The 24,108-nt window shown below is 46.2% G+C and overlaps 1 protein-coding gene across 2 annotated transcripts; it reads left to right on the forward strand.

Annotated features, from left to right (window-relative positions):
* The first annotated feature begins 1,952 nt into the window (after nucleotides 1–1,952).
* ZPR1 (ZPR1 zinc finger) lies at nucleotides 1,953–22,753 on the forward strand. 2 transcript variants are annotated; one of them, XM_029573330.1, is made up of 13 exons: nucleotides 1,953–2,152; nucleotides 4,894–5,055; nucleotides 8,116–8,206; nucleotides 8,906–9,063; nucleotides 13,387–13,509; nucleotides 15,065–15,130; nucleotides 15,565–15,631; nucleotides 16,119–16,189; nucleotides 16,881–16,970; nucleotides 17,263–17,373; nucleotides 20,675–20,764; nucleotides 21,119–21,184; nucleotides 21,815–22,753. In XM_029573330.1, the coding sequence occupies exons 1-13, from the start codon at nucleotides 2,030–2,032 to the stop codon at nucleotides 21,932–21,934; spliced, it is 1,338 nt and encodes a 445-aa protein (XP_029429190.1). In that variant the 5' UTR covers nucleotides 1,953–2,029; the 3' UTR covers nucleotides 21,935–22,753. The 2 variants fall into 2 exon arrangements, with proteins under 2 accessions (XP_029429190.1, XP_029429191.1); XM_029573331.1 differs by lacking the exon at nucleotides 13,387–13,509.
* Nucleotides 22,754–24,108: the final 1,355 nt, after the last annotated feature.

The raw sequence follows: 24,108 nt of genomic DNA on the forward strand, positions 1-24,108 counted from the left end.
GGGGGGATAGGTTAGGGGAAGGGGTGGGGAAGGTTAGATTAGTGGGGAGGGAACGAGTGAAGGCTGCAGGCATAGGCGCGCCTGTTATAAAATTGGGCATCCATGTGTGCTTGCGGGATAGCGCGCGTGCATGTACACCTGTGCGCTTCTTTGAAAATCTACCCCAGTGAGTTTCAAATCCTCTGTGATGCTGTTCATGGATTATTTCATGCATTTTGTATAGGCTGGGATGAGATGACAGCAGGATAGCTGTTCCTCCTACAATTTAGGTAAGGAAGGTGCAGTTTTCACTTAGTCAATCTGGTAGCAAGGTCATGCTTTTGCACCCAGATACTTTAAAATTAATTTTCGACAGAAGTGCTTTGGTGCAAATGTTCTCACATACTTTGTCTCTGTGGTTTCTGAGAGTGGTCAACAGGGGATAAACTAGGAGCATATGAAAATGCAATTATACACCTGTAGTTTACTCCCCCGCCCTAAAGACATGCCCGGTTCCCACCACCCCCACCTCCCCTCCCCCACTACCCCCCCCTTTAATCATTCTCACGTGCACCTGCCCCTGTCCTACTGTAAATAAGTTTCATATACCAAATATCTCAAGTGCACATGCCAAATAACCTTGTATATTGGTTCTTTTTGTAACGATGCCTGTTTGACTCTCCTCTCCCCCTCACCACCATCAACCTCGCCCTGGAAACTATCACCGTTTGTACCCGGTTCCCACCACCCCCACCTCCCCCCGCCTCCCCTCCCTCCCCCCCCTTAATCATTCTTATGTGCACCTGCCCCTGTCCTACTGTAAATAAGTTTCATATACCAAATATCTCAAATGCACATGCCAACTAACCTTGTATATTGGTTCTTTTTGTAACGCTGCCTGTTTGATTCTCCTCTCCTCTTCTTTGTATATCACCCAGTTAACCCCTCCCCTGTTCATTGTAATTTCCTTTCCTCTCTCAGTTATTTGTAAACCGACATGATGTGTCCTACGAATGCTGGTATAAAAAAAGTTTTTAAATAAATAAATAAATAAATGCCCATGGATGCATTAATGCAGCCACAAGCACACTGCAACCTAGAAGATCTAGCCAGGTAACCAGGTGGGCTTACATGAATTGCTGAGGCATGGAAGAGGAAAACCCTGCAGGATGAGAAAGGCATCCTTAACTTTGATAAATCAGTGGTAAGGGGTGAAGGGTGGGAAGGAATGAAGAGTTGGTGTGAATGACCTAGATGACTGGGGAGCTGGTGAGAGACAATGTAAAGGGCCAGGGATGTCTTGGAAGAATGAAAAAGGAATTAATCTGTGAAAGGTATGAGAGAGGGTGGGCATGAGTCTGGTGTTGCATAGGTATGGGATAAGACACAGGAGTTAGGAGCAGGAGAAGAGATGAACAACAGGAGAGGAGCTAGGGCTGGTGAGAGGATTACAGGCAGAGGAAAGTAGTTCAGGACCTCTGAGGAGGTAAATACAGAGGGTGGAAATGAGACTAGTCAGTGGGGAAATAGGCTGGGATAGGGATGAGAGTGGGTGATGGAAATGTAGGTGAGAGGTAGAAAAAAAGGAGATTGAGGACTGTAAGGTTAGAGAGGGAGGAGGGGTGAAATCTAGCTATAAATGGATAGAGAGGCAGAAAAAAATGAAGAAAATAAATGAAAGTGAAAGATCAATGACAAAGATGGACTCTTAATCAAAGCTGCTTCCAGTCACCTTCATCATCAAGGCATGCATAGCAAGTAGGTACTGGGGCTGCATGAAGCAGACTAAGAGCAGGTACTGGGGTGCAGGTACCAGTGCAAGAGCCAGAGTGAGCAGAGCGGAGACACTGGGCAGAATAGGAGCAGGAGACGAACCGATCGGGACTGCAGCCTGCCGAAACGACACAAACAACAAGCACACGCGCCCTCCGGAGCCTTGCCAGAGCGTCTCCTTTAAAAGGCGGTGAGGCGGGACTGGCAGTTGACGTGGCGGAAGTTGGGGGTCGGAGGTAAAGCGCGTGGGCGGAAGTGCGGCTGGAAGCCGGTGAAAATGTCGCTGATCGGGGCGGAGGAGGTGCGGGGCTCCGGCTCCCTCTTTCGGGACATCAGCGCCGATGACGAGGAGCAGCAGCCGGTCGAGATCGAGTCTTTGTGCATGCGGTGCCACCATAACGTGAGGCTCGGGAGAGGGGACCGAGGGGCTGCAGGGGAGGGGATTCGAGCCCTGGTTCGTGCGGTGCCATCATAGCGTGGAGCCTGCGAGAGAGGACCGACGGGCTCTCCGGAGGAAGGGAGAGGCCCATAACGTGAGGCCCTGGGAGGGGGCGGAGGGACTTCGGGAGAAGGGGAGGCTATCTGGGGGAGGGGAGACACACAATTCCCCTTTCCCAAGTGGTTCTCATGTCGTCTCTGTAATTGCTCCAAGTACAAAAATACAACCTTACATGTTTAAAATAACAGTAATTTCCCAAATGATCTCTTCAGAGTTCTTATTTGATTGAGGATCAGTCATTATTTGCTTTGATGGTGACTCTGGCCTTACTTTGAATGCTTGTTTCTTTTCTTACTTTGTAGCAACTGTTAGCGTTGCTTATCCATCAGAAGTGCTCAGAACATGTTACATCAGAAATATAAACCAACAATTACAAATGTGTGTTCTGCTAACACTTCGTGTGGTTGCGTATAAACAAAAATGTTTTTGTAAAAACTAAACAAAGTGAATTGTCTCACCATTTATTAAAAAATGAATAGAGTCCTTTTAATCAGAGAAAGCCCTTTACAAGTGTAAATCCCTTCAAGTCAAGGTTATCTCTTCCCCTTTTCTGACTCCCTTCAAACTGCCCTACAAAACTGGGAATCATGCCTCTCAGCCATTAACCAACTCTTCACAGACATGCACTTGGCACTAAATCCCAACAAAACTGAACTTCTAATCATCTCTAATAAGCACCCGCTCCCAGCTATCCCACCCTCTCACGCATCTACATCTTTCTCTGCACACACTCGCAACCTAGGTGTACTCATTGATAACCATCTCACTTTCAAACCATTCATTAACTCTATCATAAAGGACTGCTACTTTAAGCTTCAAACGATAAAAAAACTTAGACCATTACTTCACTTTTCCGACTTTCGCACAGTTCTTCAGTCTATTATCCTGTCTAAAATAGACTACTGTAACGCACTCCTCCTTGGCATCCCCTCAACGCATACTAAACCTTTACAACTTTTGCAAAACGCCGCAGCTCGTATTTTGACTAACTCTAGAAAAAGAGACCACATTACCCCCACACTTATCGAGCTACACTGGCTCCCAATACCCTCCCGAATACTCTACAAAGCACTCTCCCTCATCCATAAAAGTCTGTTGAATGATAACCTTAATTGGATCAACCCCCCTCTCCTCCCCCGCACATCGAATAGACCTACTCGCCCAGCCCTTCAAGGATCCCTCTGTAAACAATCCATCAAATCTATCAAACTCTCCTCTACCATGAGCAGAGCATTTTCCCTAGCTGGCCCCACTATATGGAACTCCTTACCGCCTGAACTCCGCATTGAGACCTCTACTCCTAAATTCAAAAAGAACCTCAAAACCTGGCTGTTTCTTCAAGCTTACCCACTTTCCCCCCCATCCCACGCAGAAACATCACCAACAACAAGCGTGTAACAAGTCAAGTAACTGACCAGGAATGCCTTATCGATGTATGACTAAGAATGCCTGCTGATTTTGTACTTTGTACTCACCTATTTTTGTATATAGTTGATTGTATCCATTTAATGTTTGGAATACTGCATCGCCTAACCAGTATTTTACCCCCCCCCCCTGTTTAATGTATTCTTATGGTTACATGTAAGGGCCCCCGCCCGAAAGTTATTTATATTCTGCTGTTATATGTAAGGGCTCTGCCCAAAAGCTTTTGTTCTTTGTGAACCGATGCGATGTGCATACGAACATCGGTATATAAGAGACTTTAAATAAATAAATAAATAAATCTAATGAAATGTTGTAAGATTCAGTCCCCAGACACAGGACTGTGTTTTGCAGCACTGCATCGGAAGGGACAGATGCGCATACACTGTTTCAAATATATTAAATTATGATGAAAGTTGTATGGATTAAGAAAGCATGATAACAACTGTGAAATGACAATTCCCTGATAAGAGAGAGGATCTGACCACAGAATAAACTGCAGGTTAGCAGTAGGAAGCAGTGCAAAAGGGCTATAGCGGGGGGGGGGGGGGGTCCATGATTTAAACAAGAAGAAAAGAAAGTAACTTACTCAGATCCGCTCTCTAATCCTGGAATTGTCATTTCAGTTATCACACTTTCTTAATCCATACAATTTTCATCATAATTAAATATATTTGAAACTTAGTGTATGCGCATCTGATCCTCCCGATGCAGCACTGCGAAACAAGGTCCTGTGTCGGGGGGGGGGGGGAACGATGACTGAATCTTACAACATTTCATTAGGCAACCTTGACTTGAAGGGATTTACATTTGTAAAGGACTTTCTCTGATTAAAAGGACTGTTCATTTTTGAATACATGATGAGATAATCTCACTTACAAAAACATTTTTGTTTAAACACAACCACATGAAGTGTTATCAGAACACACATTTGTAATTTTAGGTTTCCCCCGTCTGTATGCTGTGCACTGATCCACTGTACTTTTGTGGTATATACATCAGAAATATAAATCAAAAAGGGCATATAAAGAGAGAACATAGATATTCTGAGCATGCTACAGGTCAGAAAGTGTATCTGATAGGCAGCAAAGTATATAGCATAGAATGGTGATGGGAGACTGTGCAAGAAAGTACGGCAAAGAGTTGGGTTGTGTTGCATTGGTAGGAGGCCAGCTGAGACCTCTACAGATTATTCTTCTTATACTGCATGTTTATGTTAGGGGGTGACGCGGCTGCTGTTGACCAAGATCCCATTCTTCAGGGAGATCATCGTCAGCTCCTTCACATGCGATAGCTGTGGCTGGGCCAACACGGAGATCCAGTCTGCTGGCAAAATTCAGGACCAGGGTGTCAGCTATACTCTTGCTGTCAGATCTAAGCAGGTCAGGAAATATTTGTAAGATCTGTGTCTCTCTCCTCCTCCATCCTTGAAATCCTTCCACTGAAAACAGTCAGAGATTTAATGCTGAACATATTTTGTAATTAGGTCTTATTTCTGCTTGAGACCTTTTTTTCCTAATGTCTGCATAAGAGCAGACTCAGGGAGCAACTGGTAGCTGTTTTGCTTCTTATTGTTTCTTGCTTTTATGCTCCCAGGAGACAGGGTTTCTGCTTACTTGTTTTTTTCCGAACAAGTTGATCACAGGCATGTCCATTATCCCTGTAGAATCAGTGTGGTACCTCCTGGTGTGCCTGATTTTAGACTTTTACTGCCCTCGGTACTGTCTGTGCTGGTGGATCTTAGAACACTTCCTTCCACTGCATGTAGTCTTCAAAGCATTCACCCCATCTCCCTTCCTCTTTGTGAGGACGTCTAGTCACATCTGCCCATTGTCCTGGATCTCTTCTATCTGTACCTGTCACTTCCTTTGGCTCTAGTTGTGGTATGAGCACTATGCTGTGTGAACACAGAAAATGAGACAGCCCATGCTTGCAGGCCCCTTTCAGCATAGATACCTGGAGGGAATGAGGTCATAATGGTGATGTGGATTTGTTCAGCTTGGTCCCCATGCTTGCTTCTGTTGGAGTGGGAGGACAACAGCAGTAGGTTTATAGTTTATTTGGTTTTATATACCGTTACATCAATCGTTAAACCATCACAATGGTATACATAACATAAAATACAAACAAGTAACATTGTAACAAATAAATAAATTGATCATAATTAATTTCCTAAAACTTGAAAACATATTAATATTCTAAAACATAGAAAGCAATAAAGACTTAGAACTTAAATACTATCAAGGATCTATTGAAACTAAATAGTATACTAAAATAACATTTAACTGTAAAATAAACTTAAGAATGATAGCGATGATAAAATAATAAACCTTAAAACATTATTAAATCATAGGTGTAGTTATAGCATAAGATTAAGTATCATGCTTCTGTATATGCACATGCAAAGAGCCACGTCTTCAAGTCTGTTTTAAATTTCTTAATGTCTGTCTGTAATCTTAAATTGGTTGGCAATGTGTTCCACAGTTTAGGTCATCAAAGGGGTGGGTAGTGGCTGTCTTCGGCCCTTGGGGGTGGAATGGGCAAGAGCCATAAGTTGCTCAGGCCCTTGTGGCTGCATCAGGTGGGCAGGACAGGGGCAAATCTTTAGCTCCTAATCTAGAAATGTGTAGAAGGGAATGGGTAGGTTTGGCCCTGGGGTGACCATATCAAGAGGCAGGAACAGCAGCTGTCTTGGCCCGGCAGTGGCCTCATTGGGAGGAGGTGAGATGGGTAGCGGCCCTTTGGCCTGATTGGGACCAGCAAGAGACAGCAAATCTTTGTCCCCTATAAGTAGCCCCAAAATTTTGCCGTCGTAATCACAAGTCTAGTGTGCCTTTACATAAATCTAGGCCTCTGCCTGGTCCTTACTGGACAGGGCCCTCTTGGGCAGTTTGCGGATGGCCTGTAAGAGTGCTTTTAAAAGTCAGTTTCCAAGCGTGTAGCCAGATGGACTCAGGATCAATGGGTTATGTTCTCCTGCCAGCAGATGGAGATGGTGTCAGATTTCAAAGCTGACGTCACCCTTGATACACCCCTGCAGTGACCTCAACCTTTCAGTATTTCTCAGTCTCCAGCAGATGTGGACGTGCCTTCCCTATGGGGATTGCTGTACCTTTTTGGAAGAAGAAATTCTGCATTTAAACTGGAGAGAGACATTGAGCCCCGCTCTCTGCGGTGATTCCTAAAGGTCCCCTCCCCAGTTGAGAATTCCTGAGGCGATTTCTGAGATCCCTCAGAGGTCTGCCTTGGTCCGGTAATCGGTTCCCAGCGTGGACTTTGCTGCTTAAGCAGCTAAAAGGCAGCGGTTACAGGAAGCTGAGCATGGCAGTGACTGGCAGATCCCGCTTCTTCTCCTTCTCCTTCCCCCCCCCCCCCCTCCCCGCAGCCAGAGACCATCTCTGTACTCGGCTGGTTAGCGCTGAGCCCAAGTATTTATTTAAAAAAAAAAAATAAAAGGGGGGGGGAGAGAGAAGATTTTCCTTCTGATTCAGAGACATTTGGAGGGGTTTTGGTAAGATGTGCTGTACAGATATCGTTCTCAATCCCGTTGGGGTAAGGGAAAGTGGGCTTCTGAGTGGGTTGAGCAGCTCCCCACCAGTGGGTTAGACCCCGCTTTAGGCTTGATCGGCACACGCCTGGAAGGCCGCGGTGGCACCATCTTGCATGCGTCTTTGTGCGTGCTGTATTGCCCTTCGTAGAACAGTAAGCATGTGCTTGTGCGCACAACCTACTAAGCGCAAAATACATGTAAAGCTGGGCACACGGGCTGTGAGTGCGCCTCGGCACCCAAAATCTGTGCACATAACTTTAAGCGCGAGCTGACAGAACACACAGTTACTGCAGCTAGTGGCTCTGGCAGCCAAGAAACATAAGCGCCTTTCTCTCTGCGCTGCTTGTCATATTAGAGCTTCACACTCTGACCTGGATTCCAACTTTTGTCAGCTCTGAGGGAGAGTTGGCCTCCCTGGACTTTGCTAAGCCCGGCTCTTCCCATTCAGAGGATGGGTTAGCCACAGCCTTAACTTGAAGTACCCCGGGACTGGGTCATCCATGGGAGAGGGGGAAATTCAGTGGCACCTACTCCAGTACCTCCTGGGCTAGGCATGGACCCGGCTGCCTTCTCTTGGGTGGAATATTTTCAAGGCTTTCAAGCCTTTGTACAGGTGTTGTCTGCTACCTCGCTTGCCCGTCTGGACGGAATCTCAGCCGGTAAGCCCTCCCTCTCCCAGGCCTATTGGCAGACCTCGAGGCACCTCACCTCACCGAGGGTATCCTTGGCAGGGACCTGGCAGTGTCGTCCCATTTTTTTTTTTCTTTTTTGCCTTACTCTGTGTAGAATATGTGCATCAGTATGGAGATGCAGAGATGGCTGATAATGTGTGCATTAATTTAGTAAGGCTGAATAACGTTCTGGCCCTCTCTATCCAAACTCTCCTGTACAGGACATGAACCGGGAAGTAGTGAAGACGGATTATGCAACGACGAGGATCCCAGAATTGGACTTTGAGATTCCGGCATTTACCCAGAAAGGTGGTGAGTGTGCGTTGTGCGTGGGCAGCGTACCCACGTCACTCTGTGCCTTTCCTTACTCCAGAGGTGTGGAATCGAGCTGAGCCAGTAAATTGGTGCAGAAGTGTATGGAGGTGGTAGAATAAATATAACCTGTTTAAAATAAAATTAAATCTGAATTGTGTATCATCGCATACCCAGATTAAAAACTATGGAGATGTTAATCTGTGGAATACCTTACAGAAGGAGAGATGGTTATTGGGGAAAACTGTTTGATCGTGCATCCGAATGTCCGAGACACCCACCGCTTGTAATGTAGTTTGTAGATAGCACTCTGTTCTTAAATTTGACTTTCACACCATGTTGCCCGAAGTAGAGCAGCTTGGGGTATGTATGTATGTAGTGTGCTGCTTGGAGGTGCCTCTGTGCTGTAGCTCGCCTTTCATTGATCTGTTAATTAAGCTTCCCGATAGTGACGCTGTGTATTTCAGGGAGGTGCTTAAAGTGGAGTACCATAATTATATAATCCACTAGATTAACCTTACCGTGGATATGGTATGTAAAGCATGGGTCCCCTTTGCTGCTGTTCACACCCTGAATAAGGAGGAAGACCTGCTAGGATTCCCACTCAGTCCTTGTGGATATGTAGAGGCGGAAATGTTGCAGGTTGCCATGTCTGTTTTGATGCACTGACAGAGGGTCTGATTCTGTTCTCTTACCAAGCTCTGACCACCATCGAAGGGATCGTTGACAGGGCTATATCTGGCCTAGAGCAGGACCAGCCAGCCCGAAAGGCAGTGGACCAAGTAGCAGCAGTCAAAATTGAGTCATTTATTGCCAAATTACAGTCTCTGAAGGAGGCGGCATCCCCGTTCACCTTTGTAAGTATTCTGCTTGTATTTGGGGGCGGGGGGGGGGGGGGGAGAGCAGAGATGCTTTTTGTGTAAAGTTGTCGCATAGTTGGCAACTTCGGTATTTCTGTTCAGAAACCAATGCAAGAGAGAGAAACTGGTGACGGTGTTGTTTCTGAGGGAGAAGGGGATATGATCCAGCTATTGGGGCCCACTTGCTTTAATAGTAGCATGGGAGATGGCAGATTAAAGGTCAGTTCCCTATTCTTACCTGGATCAGTCCAGACGCCCGGGTTTTACCTCCCTGCCAGCAGATGGAGACCCAGAAAGTTCAAACTGAAGCTGCCAAACGTGTGCCCCCTGCAGTTCCTCACTATTTGTCTCCAGCAGACGGTGCAAACCTGTAGTTCTGGCTGTAGTTAGGACTTTTTACTTTTGGAGCCTTCCTCCCAGGGGGTTGTTGGGGGCCCTGCCTGGTTGAAACGGGGGGGGGGGTGTTGGTGACCCTTTTAGTAGGCTCGGTCCGTGTGCCTGTGGGGTGAAAATCTGGTGGTCCAGATCCCTACCTTCCATGAGGCCACTCAGGTGGCTGCAGGCTCTGGGGGTTGATTCCCTTATTGGAAACTATTAAGTCCCACTTCTTAGTTTTTGGAGCTTCAAGCTTCATAAAGTTAATAAAAACAAACAAAAACAAACCAGCAGTGGTAAGAGCGGTGTGCAGGACTTTGCCGCTGCTTCCTCCTCCTGAGTGATTTCTCGGTGTGGGGCGTTGGGGCTTCGGCACTGAGGTAAGCCACTGTTGATGGGCCGAGGATCGTGCTACTGCGCGTGCAGGCCTCGGGGGCTTTGTGCGCCTTGTGCTGCAGCTGAGGAGGGCCCTTCTAGCCGCGAAACGGCAACGTTTGTCTCCCTCCCCCCCCATAGTTTCGCAAGTCAGCAGACCTGTACGGCAGGGTTTAGATCCCTTCCTGCTCAACGTGGGAACCATGGTCATTTTGAATTCTTGTCAGCCGTTCCTGCACCATTGGGGGGGGTAGGGGAGCTCCCTCTCATCTTTCCCCAGTGCGCTTTTGGTTCAGGGGCAGACCAGGAAGATTCAGTGGAGGAGGAGACCATGGATTTGCCTTTTGCCTGAGTCTGCACACCACATCTCGGCAGACTTTGTTCTGCTTTTGCACGAGGCTTATTTGGCCAGGCAGTGGGGTTTTTACCCAGCTAGAGAGCAGAGCTGTTGTGTTAAAGGGCCTGAGGTGTCTCGGCCAGCAATTTGGACGATTGGCTGGTCAGGGCAAAGTCTAAGGATCTTTGTCGGCAGTTGGTTCAGAAGGTGGTCTCTCGGCTGGGTGGTGACCCTGGCAAAGAGTCACTTAGATCCTTCGCAGTCCCTGGAGTATCTAGGCGCTTGGTTCGACATGCAGGAAGGAAAGGTCTTTCTCTCGGAGAAGCGCATCCAGAAGTTGCAGGGAGAAGTACGGTGCTTGTTGGGCTTGCGGATTCCCAGAGTATGGGATTATTTGCAGGTTCTGGGCTCAGTGTCTTCGACTTTAGAGTTGCGTATAGCGGCATCCCACATCGCAGGAGTAGAGAGTCCAGGTGGACTTTTTGAGTCGCAAGCCGTTGGGTCCAGGAACATGGGAACTATTGGAAGCGGCAATGGGAGTCCCCACATGTGGATCTAATGGCAACTCGACAAGATGCCAAGGCACCTCTGTTTTTCAGTCTGGACCAAAGGCGTGGATGTTCTGGTGGTGCCCTGGCCTCTTAATAGGCAAAGTGTTTCATCGAAGAGAGACATCAGGGCGAGATAGTGTTAGTGGCTGCGGCAACCGTGCTTCACAGATCTGGTCAGTCTGGCCATGGACAGGCCGATACAATTCAGCCATCTGTTGGGCCTTCTTCGCCAAGGGCCCATATTTTCACACCAGGCCACTTACGTCTGTCTAGGGGCCTGGCTTTCGAGAGGAGGTGATTGAGACGTAAGGGATACCCTGCAACGGTTGTGATGACCTTGTTACAGACTAGGAGAAAGTTGACTTGTCTGTCTTATGTCAGTTTGGAAGGCTTTTGAAGCATGGTGCACAGAAGCGGCCTCTGGAAGCTTCAGTGGGGGATATCTTTATTTAAAAACGTATATACTGTGTATCAAAACTTCTATGCGGTTAACAAAATACATGCATAAAATTATAATCTTACAAAAATAACAAAATAATTTAAAATAAAACTTCAGTTCCTAAAATCAACAACATATTAATTAGGACTACTCAATGGAGATACTTACAATTCTTTGAAGACTCACTAGAGCTATGTACCAGCAAATGCCTGAGTAAATAAGTAAGCTTTAAGAATTTTTCTAAATTTTGGCACAGAGATTTCTCCTTTTAATGTTAATGGAAGAGCATTCCAAAGTAAAGGACCTTGCACATAGATGAAACCCGTGAGAAGTTATTCTAATGGACAAGTTTTGGAGATGGTACAGACAACAAATGTTGGTTTGAAGACCTTAAGCATCACGAAGGGCAGCATTAAGACTGGGTGGAATAATCCCATGTAAACCTTTATACACAAGCATAATAATCTTGAAATGACTTCTCCAATTAATAGGTAGCAGATGCAAATTAAACAAGATTGGTGAAATATGCTCACGTACAGAAGTTCCTGTTATAATCCTAGCTGCTGAATTTTGAACTAATTACAAAGCTCTCAGATTTTTGTGGAAGACCCAAATAGAGTGCATTGCAATAATCTGAAGGCGATAACGCCATAGAATGAATTGTGGTTCTCAAATCCATTTCACTTAAAAACAGTCGAAGACCACGCATTAGATGTAATTTGTAATATGCACTTTTAGTAACTTTTCTTCTCTTTTCTGCAAGAAGGCTTGGGCAAAGGTTTGGCTTTCAGTTCCCTTGAGGTCCAAGTGACTGCTTTAGGCTATCTTAGAAGGTTCTCCCGGATGTTGTGCATTTTTTTTTTCTCCGGGGCGCTAGGAACTTGTGACTGTGGGCAGTTTGCCATCCTGGAATCTTAATCTTGTTCTCAAGGGCTTGTGTGAGCTTTCCTTTGAACTGCTCTGGAGAGCGTTGATTAAGGACTTGACGATTAAGGTGGTTGCCACAAAGATAATCTGTTCAGCTAGGAGATTTGCAGGCTTTGCCATGCCGTGATCCTTTCCTTCGGATATCTGATTTGGGGGGGTGTCCTTGCACACTGTTCCTTCCTTCCTTCTTACCAAAGGTGGTGGCATTTCACATGAATCAGTTGGTAGAGCTTCCGGCTCTTCTAGAGGTGGACGCTGCTGCTCCTCGCACGAGAGAGAATTTACATTTTTAGATGTGTGCTGGGCACGGTTAAGATACCTCAAGATTACTAATAACTTCAGAAGGTCGGACCATCTGTTTGTTCTGTGGAGTAGTCCGAAGAATAGCCTTCAAGCTTCTAAGGCTAAGATTGCACAGTGGCTTAAGGAGGCCATCGGGTCGGCTTGGGTTGTCCGGCTCCTGAGAGCTTATGGGCTCATTCTATGCGATCTTGGACAGAGGTGCAGCTTGTTTCTCCACAAGAAATATGCAGGGCAGCAACATGGAAGTCGCTGCATACCTTTGCAAGACATTATCTGGATGTGGGTGATGCAGGGTCCCAGTGTTTTGCAAGCAGGCCTTACAGTCCTACCCCGGTTAGGGAAGCTTTGGTACATCCTAGGAGTCTGGACTAATCTGGGTACGTACAGGGAAAGGAAAATTGGTTCTTACTTGCTAATTTTCATTCTTGTAGTACTACAGATCAGTCCAGAACCTGCCCAATCTAGGGAGGAGAGTCGCCTGCTCTCTGTCCTTTTTTCTGCTAGTTCTTGTTTGTGGCGTAAAGTAACTTTTGGTAGAGTTTGTTCAAAGGTTTGGGTTTATTGGTTTAATTCAGCTTGGATACAGATAAATATTGAGGAACTGCAGGTGGCACCCAGGCTTATGTGGCAGCTTTGGTTTGAACTTTCTCTGTCTCCATCTGCTGGCAGGGAGGCAAAACCCAGGAGTCTGGACTGATCTGTGGTACTACAGGAATGAAAATTAGCAGGTAAGAACCAATTTTTCTTTGTTTCTCAGCTGCTAGCTGCAGAGGCTTAATTATTTGAGGAATATCGCTTATTTTAAGGCAGCTTTTGTCATCATCCTTTTTGGGTCCCTGCCATCCTGGGAAGATGGATTAAGGATGGGATGCAACACCCAGGCCCTCCTATCTCCCTCCACTTACCACTGAGCATTGCAAATGCACCTCAGAGAAGAAAGAGGAGAGGTTTTTAAGGAAAACATTTCTGTAGGCAGTTAATATTTTCTGTCCCCCTCTTCTTTTCTTGACTAGATTATAGACGACCCCTCTGGGAACAGCTTTGTGGAGAATCCCAGTGCCCCTGAAAAGGATGAGGCACTTCATGTGGCTTACTACAAAAGGAGCCTTCAGCAGGAGAGCATGCTGGGTCTGGAGGTAGGATTGCTGACGTTGCATATGGACTGTTTCTGTCCTACCACTGCAGAGTTTTCCTGCATGCATAACTGATCTGAATCTGAGCAAGTAAGAAATGAAGCTGGATGAAAATATTGGACTGACTGTTAGGCAGCAGGTTAATTTTTCCTGACAAGGCAGTATTTGATTTGGAGCTTTGTAATGGATGCGAAGGATTTTCTTGTCAAAGTATACAGCGAAACTTTCTAGCTGTTGTATGATGACTCTTTATACTGCAACTGTTTCCCTGTACATACCCAGCTCAGTCCAGATTCCTGCATTTTGCCTTCCTGCCAGCAGATGGCGACAGAGACAGTTTCACTGACACTGTACATGACCCAGGTTGCCACCTGCAGTCCTTCAGTATTTCTGTCTCCAGCAGATGGTAGATGCTGCAAAACCTGCAGTTGTGTAGTCTGGAGACTGTTGTGGATTTATGAACCTTCCTCTCAGGAGGGTTTTGGGTCCTAGTGGGTCCTTCCCTGTCTGGTTGAGGTGGACGACCTGGGGTTTGGTGACTCTTTTGTACACTCGCTCTTTTCTTCCGTGGGGTGTAAATCTAGTGGTTCAGATCTCTCATCTTCACGAGGTTGCTGAGGCAGCTACAAGTTCAGAGCGGCTGTTTTTCTTTTAGTTAGTCCCTTTTTTAATTTGACTTTTTTTTTTGTTTTTTTTTCTGCTGGAATCTCCTCTTTGTAGATCAAATCACCTCTTTGTACTGTGGAGTGGTCCAGAGATGGGGAAACGAGTCATCTAAGGCTACAATTGTGTGGTGGCTGAAGGAAGTGATTGAGTTGGCTTAAATTTCTAAAGGGTGCCTGCTGCCGGGGGGCGGGGTTTAGGGGCGCACTTGATGCATTCTCAGGCAACTTCCTGGGCTGAGTCACAGCGGGTGTCTCAGCATGAAATTTGCTGGGCGGCTACTGGGAAGTTGTTGCCCACTTTTGCTATGCGTTCTGGCTTCCATGTGCTTAGTGAGCGGTTATATGACTGGAACTCTCCACATCCCACCTGGTGCTTAGGTACATCCCAGGAGTCTGGACTGATCTGCGTCTGTACAGGGAAAGGAAGATTTGGTTCTTACCTGCTAATTTTCCTTCCTGTAGTACCACAGATCTGTCCAGAGACCCCACCTGTTTACTGGGGGGGAGAGTCTGCCGCTCATACTATTGCTTTGTATATAGTGTGGAGTTGTGGGGGGTTCATTGCTGATTACTTATCTTAAATTTGGGAAACTTCACCTTGTTGGAGGGGAGGGACTTTGCTTAGAAATTTATGTTCCCTGTACGTAGAAAATTATGGTTGTTGCCATCATCTTAGCTTGGGTACAGGCCAGTACTGAGGGACTGCAGGTGGCACACTGGGTTATGTACAGTGTCAGTGAAACTCAATCTGCTGGCAGGGAGGAAAACCCCAGGAGTCTGGACCGATCTGTGGTACTACAGGAATGAAAATTAGCAGGTAAGAACCAGTGTTCCTATGCAATGTGCCTGGTCAGCATTTCACAGCAGCTTTTTTTTTTTTTGTGCATTATCAGGGGACAGGGAATGTGGAGAAACCAGAAGGCAAAGCAGAGAATTCACTGGAGGAGATGAGAAATGAAGTAAGCTGGGTTTTAGATATAGTATGACATTCTGGTCTGCTAATTGTGTAGGGAAGGCAGTCAAGAAGTATTTTTGAAAATTGCAAGGTATGATGTCTCAAGCTCCAGTTTCTTAATTCTGAGACCCCTATAGTGCTCTGCCAATGCATCTTACACTTGCCCTGCAGCTCCCTTTGCTATACCAGTCCTGAAGACCACTCCCCTTCCCGTATTACTCTACCAAAGCAACTCTCTCCTTCCCTTGCAGCACCCTCCTCACCTTCACCCTCTGCCATTCCAGGTCTGAGACGGCCCCCTCCCTTTCCATATGCACAACTCTGAATGTATTTCAGTTTTCTGAGTCCCTGAATGCCAAACTGTATTGGTTAGTAATGTGAGCACGAATGATATTTCTGCCTGTCTGATGTGGAGATGTCCCTTCTCTTGTGTGTTAGGTGTTGCAGTTTAACACAAATTGCCCTGAATGCAACGCTCCGGCTGAGACCAACATGAAGCTAGTGCGTATCTTCTCAGAATCCAGGTGGGGTCATGAGTTGCTGAGAACGACATCCTGCCTCACCAGATGGCTGTCAACAGCAGGGGCCCTGTTTATCTGGGTGCTCTTTAGCACAAGATGTTATAGCACTTGGTACTTCGTGTTGGAAGTAGAGTAGTGGGTCGCATTTGACGTTTCTCTGCTGGAAACCATTGGGGAATACATTTGGGACAGTAGCCCTCCGAGCAGTTACCAATTTCTGCAGCTGGCTGTACTTCAGATGGGGGACGCATGGGTGGGTGGTGGGACTTCCAAATGTGTATTTATGCCTTAGCGCCTGGTGGCCTTGACCTGTAATCAGACTGGGGGCCCGTTAATCTGCCTTCTGATGGCGTGGGGAGGGAGATGACCACAGTGACAGCCTCGTGCCATTGATTAGGTTCTAGGGGGGAGGGGAGGGTCTGCAGAAAGAGCCTCGGTTGTTTGGTTTCGTTCCTTGACAGCATCCCACAGAAATCCCTCACTTTAAAGAAGTAATTATTATGGCTACAAACTGTGACTCCTGCGGGCACAGAACAAACGAGGTCAGTTCCCAGTACTTTCTGCTTTGCTTTATCTTATGATTAACAAGCTGGTCATGTCCTCAGATGGCAGGTTTTAATTTTTGGCTGTGCTTTACACAGCCTGGACTAGAGAAGAGATGAGTGGTGTACAGTCCACATATTTCACAGTGATGGGCTCCTGGGCCTCTCTCCAGCCGTTTAACGTCATGCTGCCATTAATGAGAAGAAATAAACAAACCCTGGGTCGAATGGCCAGCAGTGCTGAGGACTCTCGCCATTAGTGGAGTGATGCAGACCCGGAGATTTGTGCTTCCTGCGCCAGCTAGGAAGTAAAACATGGGATCCAGTAGTGCGCTGTGTGCATGGCGTGGGAAGAAAACTTGTGTTGGTGCCGTGTCCTGTCTTCTAGTGCGGCAAGGTCTGGAGACGCCCTCAGTGAGCAGGGCCAGCTTAGTGACAAAGGCCTCTGAGTCCTGCCCAAGTGGTGAAGATCCTCTTCCTTAATATCACAGCCCATATGCACCAGTCGGTTCACAAGGCATCGGTTGGCTGGGGGAGGGGAGGTCTGCACATAAGCTAAGGAATGAGGGCTTCCTGACGTGAGGATCCAAAGGACCCCCTAGCAATTTGGGGCCCCAAGATGACCTGTTATGCTGAACGATACCTCTCAGTTGTCTTGTTATATAACTGTGTGAATACCCTATGTTTCCAGGTCAAATCGGGAGGAGCCATTGAAGCCCTTGGCACCAGAATATCTTTGCACATCACAGACCCGTCGGACATGACCAGGGACGTGCTGAAGGTCAGAGCTGAGTCTGGTTTCAAATCTAGCATCCACAGGATATCGAAGATTTCGGGAAGCTTATTGTAGTTGGGAATTTTTATAGTGGGGAAAATGGAAGGGCATTTCATGTCTGTTACCTGAGCGGAACCTGCAGAAAACCTATGACAGCTGTAGATTTTTGGGCCTCTAGAAACTACTGCTAAGTGGCTGAATTTGGGTTAGCTCTGACTGAATTAATAGTCAGTAATACATATTAGTCTCCTCAGTTACTTGCTGACTTTCTCCCTATCTCTTTCCTGGGTGCTGGCAGTCGGAGACATGCAGAGTGGAGATTCCAGAGCTGGAGCTGGAGTTGGGAATGGGAGCACTGGGAGGGAAATTCACTACCTTGGAAGGGCTGATAAAAGACATCCGAGACCTGGTAAGCTGGCCAAAAGCTTTTCTTATACACGGAGAAGGGTTTTCAGAGACGTCCTGCAGTTTGGGTGACGGGACAGCGAGTTGCAAGTGAGCGACTTGGGCTGTCTCAGACTGCACAGAGGTCGTTAATATATAAAAGAGCTACATCCAGCACAGATAACGTTTGACAGATTGTAGGAAATGCATTGAAGATGAGGAGTGACGGTGAAGTGTAAACTGATTTAATTCAGGTTTTAAATATTATTCTCCTCTATTTAAAAATGCATGCGATCAAAATCTTGTCCAGATCCTGCATTAGATCCTCCAGTGCAATAATAGGATCCTGGTCCGGATCCTGCATCACATCCACCAGACCTCTCTGCATCTGATCCGGATTATCAGTCTCCTCTGACGTGTCTTCTTTCACCGCGAACTGCTTGAGACCCAAGGCCTGCAGATCCTTCCGGGCTCTGCATGGCTCCAATCCCCAGGTTTTTTAGCTGTCCTGGGTAAAGGCCTCTTGGTCCCTGCTCCCTTCCTGAGCCAAATAGGCCTTATGGAGCAGAAGGACAGAATCCGTTAGATCTTCCCAATCTGAAGAAAGATCCGGATCCGCAGCCCCTTGTGCCTCTTCCCTTCCCCTGCCACCTTCCGGATATTGCTCCGTGGGAAACAGCGTGGGAGGGGAGTCCCGAGGCTCTAAAACAGCAGCCTGACTCCCAGCATGTGCAGACAAAATGGCTGCCAGCTCCTCAGACATCTCCCCCTGGGCCTCCAGAATCTGCCCAGCCAGTCTCGGGTCCCAGCCCCTACAGAGACGCATTCCCGGCTAAACATTCAAATTGAGGTGAGCCCATCTCGAACCACAGCCATGGCAAACTTTCCCATGCAGTGTGGGAGGCACCATGCCGGTGAAAACGGGCCTAAATAACCCCTGACTGCGAGCACTGTTGGTGCTGATCAAGGCCCCGGCCCTGACAAATGCAGAGATTCGGGCCCGCTCATCCTGGCACTCAGCTGCCCGAGCACTGCCTAAGAATCGTTCCTTCCCTTTTCTCACTTTTTTTTTTTAAACTAAAGGGACACACACCAAACAAGAAGAAGGGAAATAAAAGGAAATACTTCCCTACTTCTTGTGAAGGAGGCTATGCATTGGAGGTGACAGGGACCCAGAGCAGATGAAGTAACCGGAGCCATTGGCTATCACCCTTCCTGAAGACAAGGGCCGAGCTAGCACAGTGAGCACCAATGGCCCACGAAGGAACCTAAAGCCTCAGGGAGCCAAAATCTCTTTACTTTTCTATTTTTAAACTCCAGACTGCAGGTTTGCACCTCTACCATCTGCTGGAGACAGAGCAATACTGAGGGACTGCAGGTGGTGCACTCGGTTATGTAGCAGTGCCTCAGTTTTCTTCTCTGCCGCCCCCTGCTGGTAGGGATGCATAAACCCACTTGTCTGGACTGATCTGGGGTATGAACAGGAATAATGCCTTTTTGCTGGACTAATGTAATACATTTCTTGACTCTGCTCCCTTCAACTTTGAAGTGGATGAGCAAAAGCTGACATTTATGCTTTTCAAACCTGATGAATAGTTTATAGTTTATTTGGTTTTATATACTGTTACATCAGTCGTTTGACCATCACAACGGTGTACATTGACATAATTCAATACATACAGTTAACTATGTAATAAATTAAATACGTCATTTTAGTTAGTTTCCTAAACTCAATGACAACTTAATCTTAAAAAGCCTTAAAAATAATAAAACTTAACTACTATACTGTCAAAGAACAATAAAATTAAATAATATACTAAACTTAACTATGAAATACAATAATATTTTAAGATTTATTATTGTTTTATCACGGATATAATAGTCGCATACTGTTTGGATCTCATGCATCTGTGTATGCACACGTAAAGAGCCATGTCTTTAATTCTGCTTTAAATTTCTTAGTGTCTGTCTGCTGTCTTAAAGTAGCTGGTAATGTATTCCACAGTTTAGGACCCGCGATGGATATTGCTCTGTCCCGAACTGCGCTGAGTTTTGCAGATTTAACAGTTGGAATAGATAGAAGACCTTTATTACTGGAACGGAGTTCTCTATGTGGTACATGTAAACGTATTGAAGAGTTCAACCAGTCAATGTTATTTCCATATAAAATTTTATGTAAAATACATGCAACTTTGTACTGTATGCGATAAGTTATGGGTAGCCAATGTAGCGTTTATCAGAATGGCAGGGATGTGTATTTGTCCCTTTTCTTTTGGCGGGTACATGCGTTACCTTGCTGACTTTCTACCACATGCAGGAAGACAGATAGTATGCGAGTATCTCATTATTAAAAATACACCCATGCTCTGTTTCCCGTGTGTACCGCCGAATGGGAGGAAACAAGTGCACATCCCTAATGAATGAAGGATAAGCTGCCTTTGAGATCCTGCCAGCTACTTGAGACCTGGATTGGTCCCTGTTGGAAACAGGATACTGGGTTTGATGGACCTTTGGTCTGACCCGCTATGGCAATGTTATGTTGTAAAGTTAGTCAAATGCCTGGTTGTTTAAATTTCCGTGTATTCAGCTGAACTAACAGCAACTGCACTGCTTTATCCAAATAGATCTGCACTTGCATTGAATTGTTTTTCTATTTCGAACATGGGGGGGGGGGGGGAAGGTCCCATGTAATACTTGCAGTTTTGCCTAAGAGATGAATGTTTCCAAATGCTGTGATGGAATTGGTTAACTTCTTTTTTTTTTTTTTTTTTTCCTGTGAATTGTAATCTAGAATAGTTGTAATGTACCTCTTCAGAGATGAGAAAACTGCATGTCTGTGTTCCCTTGAGCAAAGCTTTCTTACATGAGTGTGTATCATGCACGTCAGTGCGTCCATAGCTAAGTGCACTTGAGACACACTTGCTCTGTTTGGGAGTGACCAGTATTATAAATGGAGTCACTCCTGGGAGTGCTTTTCCTGCAGGAGGAGGACATCTACAGCCATGCCAGAGGATGTGGTAAAAGCAGTTAGTGTAGCTGGGTTAAAAAAAGAAAAAAAAAAGTTTGGACAAGTTTCTGGAAGAAAAGTCCATAAAGTGGAATTGCAGAAAGCCACTGCTTATCCCTGGGATAGGAAGTTTGGAATCTGTGGTTTGAGATCCTGCCGGGTACTTGTGACCTAGAATAGAAACAGGATGGGGGGGCTTTATGGACCTTTGGTCTGGCCCATTATGTTCTAATATTGGTGGAGGTTTGTGTGTTTCCTGTTCAGAGTCCGAGTACAGCTGCAGGGCTGCATTGAAGAACTTTTCCCCATCATTTTGCAGATTGTAGAGAAGAATCCTTTCACTTTGGGCGACAGCTCCATCCCAGGCCAAACGGAGAAGCTGAAGGCTTTTGGCAGAAAGCTGGACCAGGTAGCTGTCTCGACATTTCTTCAAGGTCACATTTGTAAACAAGACATATATTAAACGTCCTGATCTGTCGTCTTCCTGAGAGTGAACATTTTAGGCTCCTCCTCGCGCCTCATGCTTGCTCTGCTTTCTCTCACTTGTGTCTGCGCGCAGCGAGAACAATTTGGGTCTGAGCTGGTATTTATCTCCTGTTAGCTGATGCCTGGGTTTTGTTTTTTTGTTTTTTTTTGTGTGTGGGGAAAATCTATTGATTAAAAAAAAAACCCTCAACATTTTGTCTCAAGGCTCACACTGCATATGCAAACGAAATACGTTTTCTCCTGCTTACCATTTTTTGTCTCCTTTGCAATTTGCCAGATCATTGAAGGGCAGGTGAAAGCTCATGTGATCCTGGATGACCCAGCAGGGAATAGCTATCTTCAGGTACATCTGTGTGTGTGATTTGAATTTCTTGTATTTGTAGTCTTGCCTGCAGTTCTAATCCTACCCCCTCTGGTTCATGTGATGTGAATAAACTGAAGAAGCTCTCCCCTTAGTACTGCTGCTTTGGAGCAAGCTATGGGCTCCACCGTTTGGTTGCTTGACCTAGCAGCAGGAGTTGATAATGGAAGACAATAGTGGTAAATTGTGGAATGACTGGTGGTCACTTTTTCTTGGATCACCACTAGAGGCAAGAGAGAAAAAAGCTGAGGAAGGCTTAACAGACAGACTTCTGGTTTTCATTTTAAGCTCCTATATGTGAGGTCATAAGAGGTGCAGTGCTGGGTACTCAGCTCGGATTGATCACAATGACTAATCTTTACCAGAGGCACCTATTGTGTGTCACTAGTCAAGACTTAAGCTTTGAGTGGAGTCTTAGATTCCCATTTTAAATCTTTTTTTTTTTTTTTTTTTCCCCTTTATAACCTTTTAAATATGGACTCCAGTTTTATTTCATGGTGTGAGACCACCTGGAAAGCCATAGCTGTAAGGTTCACGTATTCTTCCTAGTCCTGAAGTGAGATTTTGATATTCTTGTCTAGTAAATTTATGGTCTCCTTTGGGTTTTTGTAGAATGTGTATGCACCGGAGGCAGACCCAGAGATGAAACTGGAAAACTACCAGCGCACTTATGAACAGAATGAGGAGCTGGGCCTGAACGACATGAAAACGGAGGGTTATGAAGAGCGGTAGCAGGGCATGTGACACCGGGGGCTCTCCCACAGTAGCTGTGATTATAAGATGGCTCAGTGACGGGGGCCTTTTCTAAATTAGGACAAACTGACAACTTCGGTGGAGGCCAGACAACTGTCCATCTGCTGAAATCGTGGGGCAATGGCCCCCCAAAGAGTTACAGCGATGGAGCATCGTGATTCTTCTTTCAACAGCCCTGGCTGTCTGTTTAAAAATCCAAATCTACTTTCAAGCAATGAAAAGTCTAAGGAAGGGCTGTGGTGAGTGCTGTGGCATTGCAGGTTTGACTGTTGGATGGCACTGCAGTCCAGCATGACGTTGCTGGTTTTTGCACACCTCTCTTCAGACCTGGTACAGTGGGGTCCTCCAAATCACTTCCGCCAATCTTCTCTTCTGTACCACATCCCCCACCTTTTACAAATGGACTAAGTGACTTCACCTAAACTCTCTAAGCTGATCTGTGAAGATTTGGAAGTTAAATATTGGAGCACTATTGAATTGTCCTTCATTATTGTGTCAATATAAATCTATTTGTAGCGGTGATTGGCATAAAAAAAAAGAGTAATGTGCAAAGCAGCTGATTACCAAAGCTTCCCCCATCCCCCCTTAATGGTTTATTTTTAATGATCTGTCCAGTTTGAATACAGATTCCTGCTGTTATATTTTTTCATGTTGGAAGAGATATGGGTACCGGTGCTAGCAGCTGTTCTGGTTATAAAATTCAAACTCTTGTTATGTTAACAATATCCATGCTCTTAATTATGGTTCGTTTTTAGGTAAAAAGACAATTTGGTTTATAAAGAAATTTAATAAATAATGGAATAAGAAAGTAAAATGCTGGTGCATTGGACATGTGGGGGGGTTTGGTAACCGGAGTTGAGTGAATAATGTACGGGATAGTCAAAGCTTGAATTGTAGACCGAGTCTGAGCACTAGCATTGGATACAGCCAAGCCCCCTGCTCAGCTCTACACCGCACTACCTCTTATTGCACCTGGCCTGGTGCAATAAGAGGACAAAATTGGAGGAAAAGGTAGAAGTCATCTTCCTCACCTGCTGAGTAAGGCCCCTCACTGTCTTGACCTCTGCTGTAGATCCTAACCCCAGGGGATAGAGGAGGAGGGAAATTCTCCCCCCCCCCCCCCCAAGCCTGTGAGGCAGCTGCAAATGTGGACAGGATGCCTGCATTAATGGGAAGGGAGTTGAATACGCTGCAGTGGTGGAGCCCCCCAGGCTCACGGTGCCTAGCTGAAGGGCCCTCTGCCCCAGAGAGGCACCCGGAGCATCGGCCGTTATGCCAGAGATGCGCATCCCTGTCTCCACAACAGCACGACCCGTGCGACAGGAAAACTGTGGCACCGACCGATGGCAACTGAAGAGCCGCCAGAGGAATGGGAAAATACAAGCAGAGCCACCCGCTCACCTGAAAGGAAGAAGCGGGAGTAAAGCCTGCTGTCCATGGCAACACTTTAAAGTTTTTGTTTAAAAAAAAAACCAAACCAAAAAACAACCCAACACTTCCCTGACAGAAGCGTGGCAGCAGGCTCTCTCAATCCTTCAGGGGGAGAGAACTGGGACCCCTGCTTTTATACCCTTGCTGGCAATGAAGGGTCCTCAACCCCCCCCCCCCCTTGTCCATCTTACAGACCAGGGACCATGGCCCCACCAGGACCTAATGACCCCTTGGGAGCCAAACACTCCTTGATGATCTAATCTCACTTTTTAAGTCTCAGACTGCAGCCTTTACCCCTCCACCATCTGCTGGCGACAGAAAAATACTGAGGGCCTGCAGGTGCCACTTTGTGTTATGTAGCAGTGTTAGTAAAACTTTCTCTGTCTCCATCTGCTGGAGGGGAGGCAAAACCCAGGTGGCTAGAGTGATCGGATTATGTACAGGGAAGGTTGTGGAAGAGAAGTCCCTTAACTGCTATTAATCCCCTCATATGGCAACTTCTTATGTTCTAAAGTTATCTGGATAGATATAGCCCCTGCATCAGTATACTGGTTTCCCATACCTATATGCAAATCTCTGCCCCAAGGCACTATCCCCTGTGATGACCCTGTAGCCTTGAGCCACTGTCGCAATCCCTGGCTCAAGGAAGCATGGCCTGTGACAACCTTAATAGCCCCTGCATCAGTGAGAGTTTCCCCACACCTGGCTCAAGGAGGGGCCTT

The sequence above is a fragment of the Rhinatrema bivittatum genome, chromosome 12 (assembly GCF_901001135.1).
Source record: "Rhinatrema bivittatum chromosome 12, aRhiBiv1.1, whole genome shotgun sequence".
In the NCBI taxonomy this organism is placed as follows: Eukaryota; Metazoa; Chordata; class Amphibia; order Gymnophiona; family Rhinatrematidae; genus Rhinatrema; species Rhinatrema bivittatum.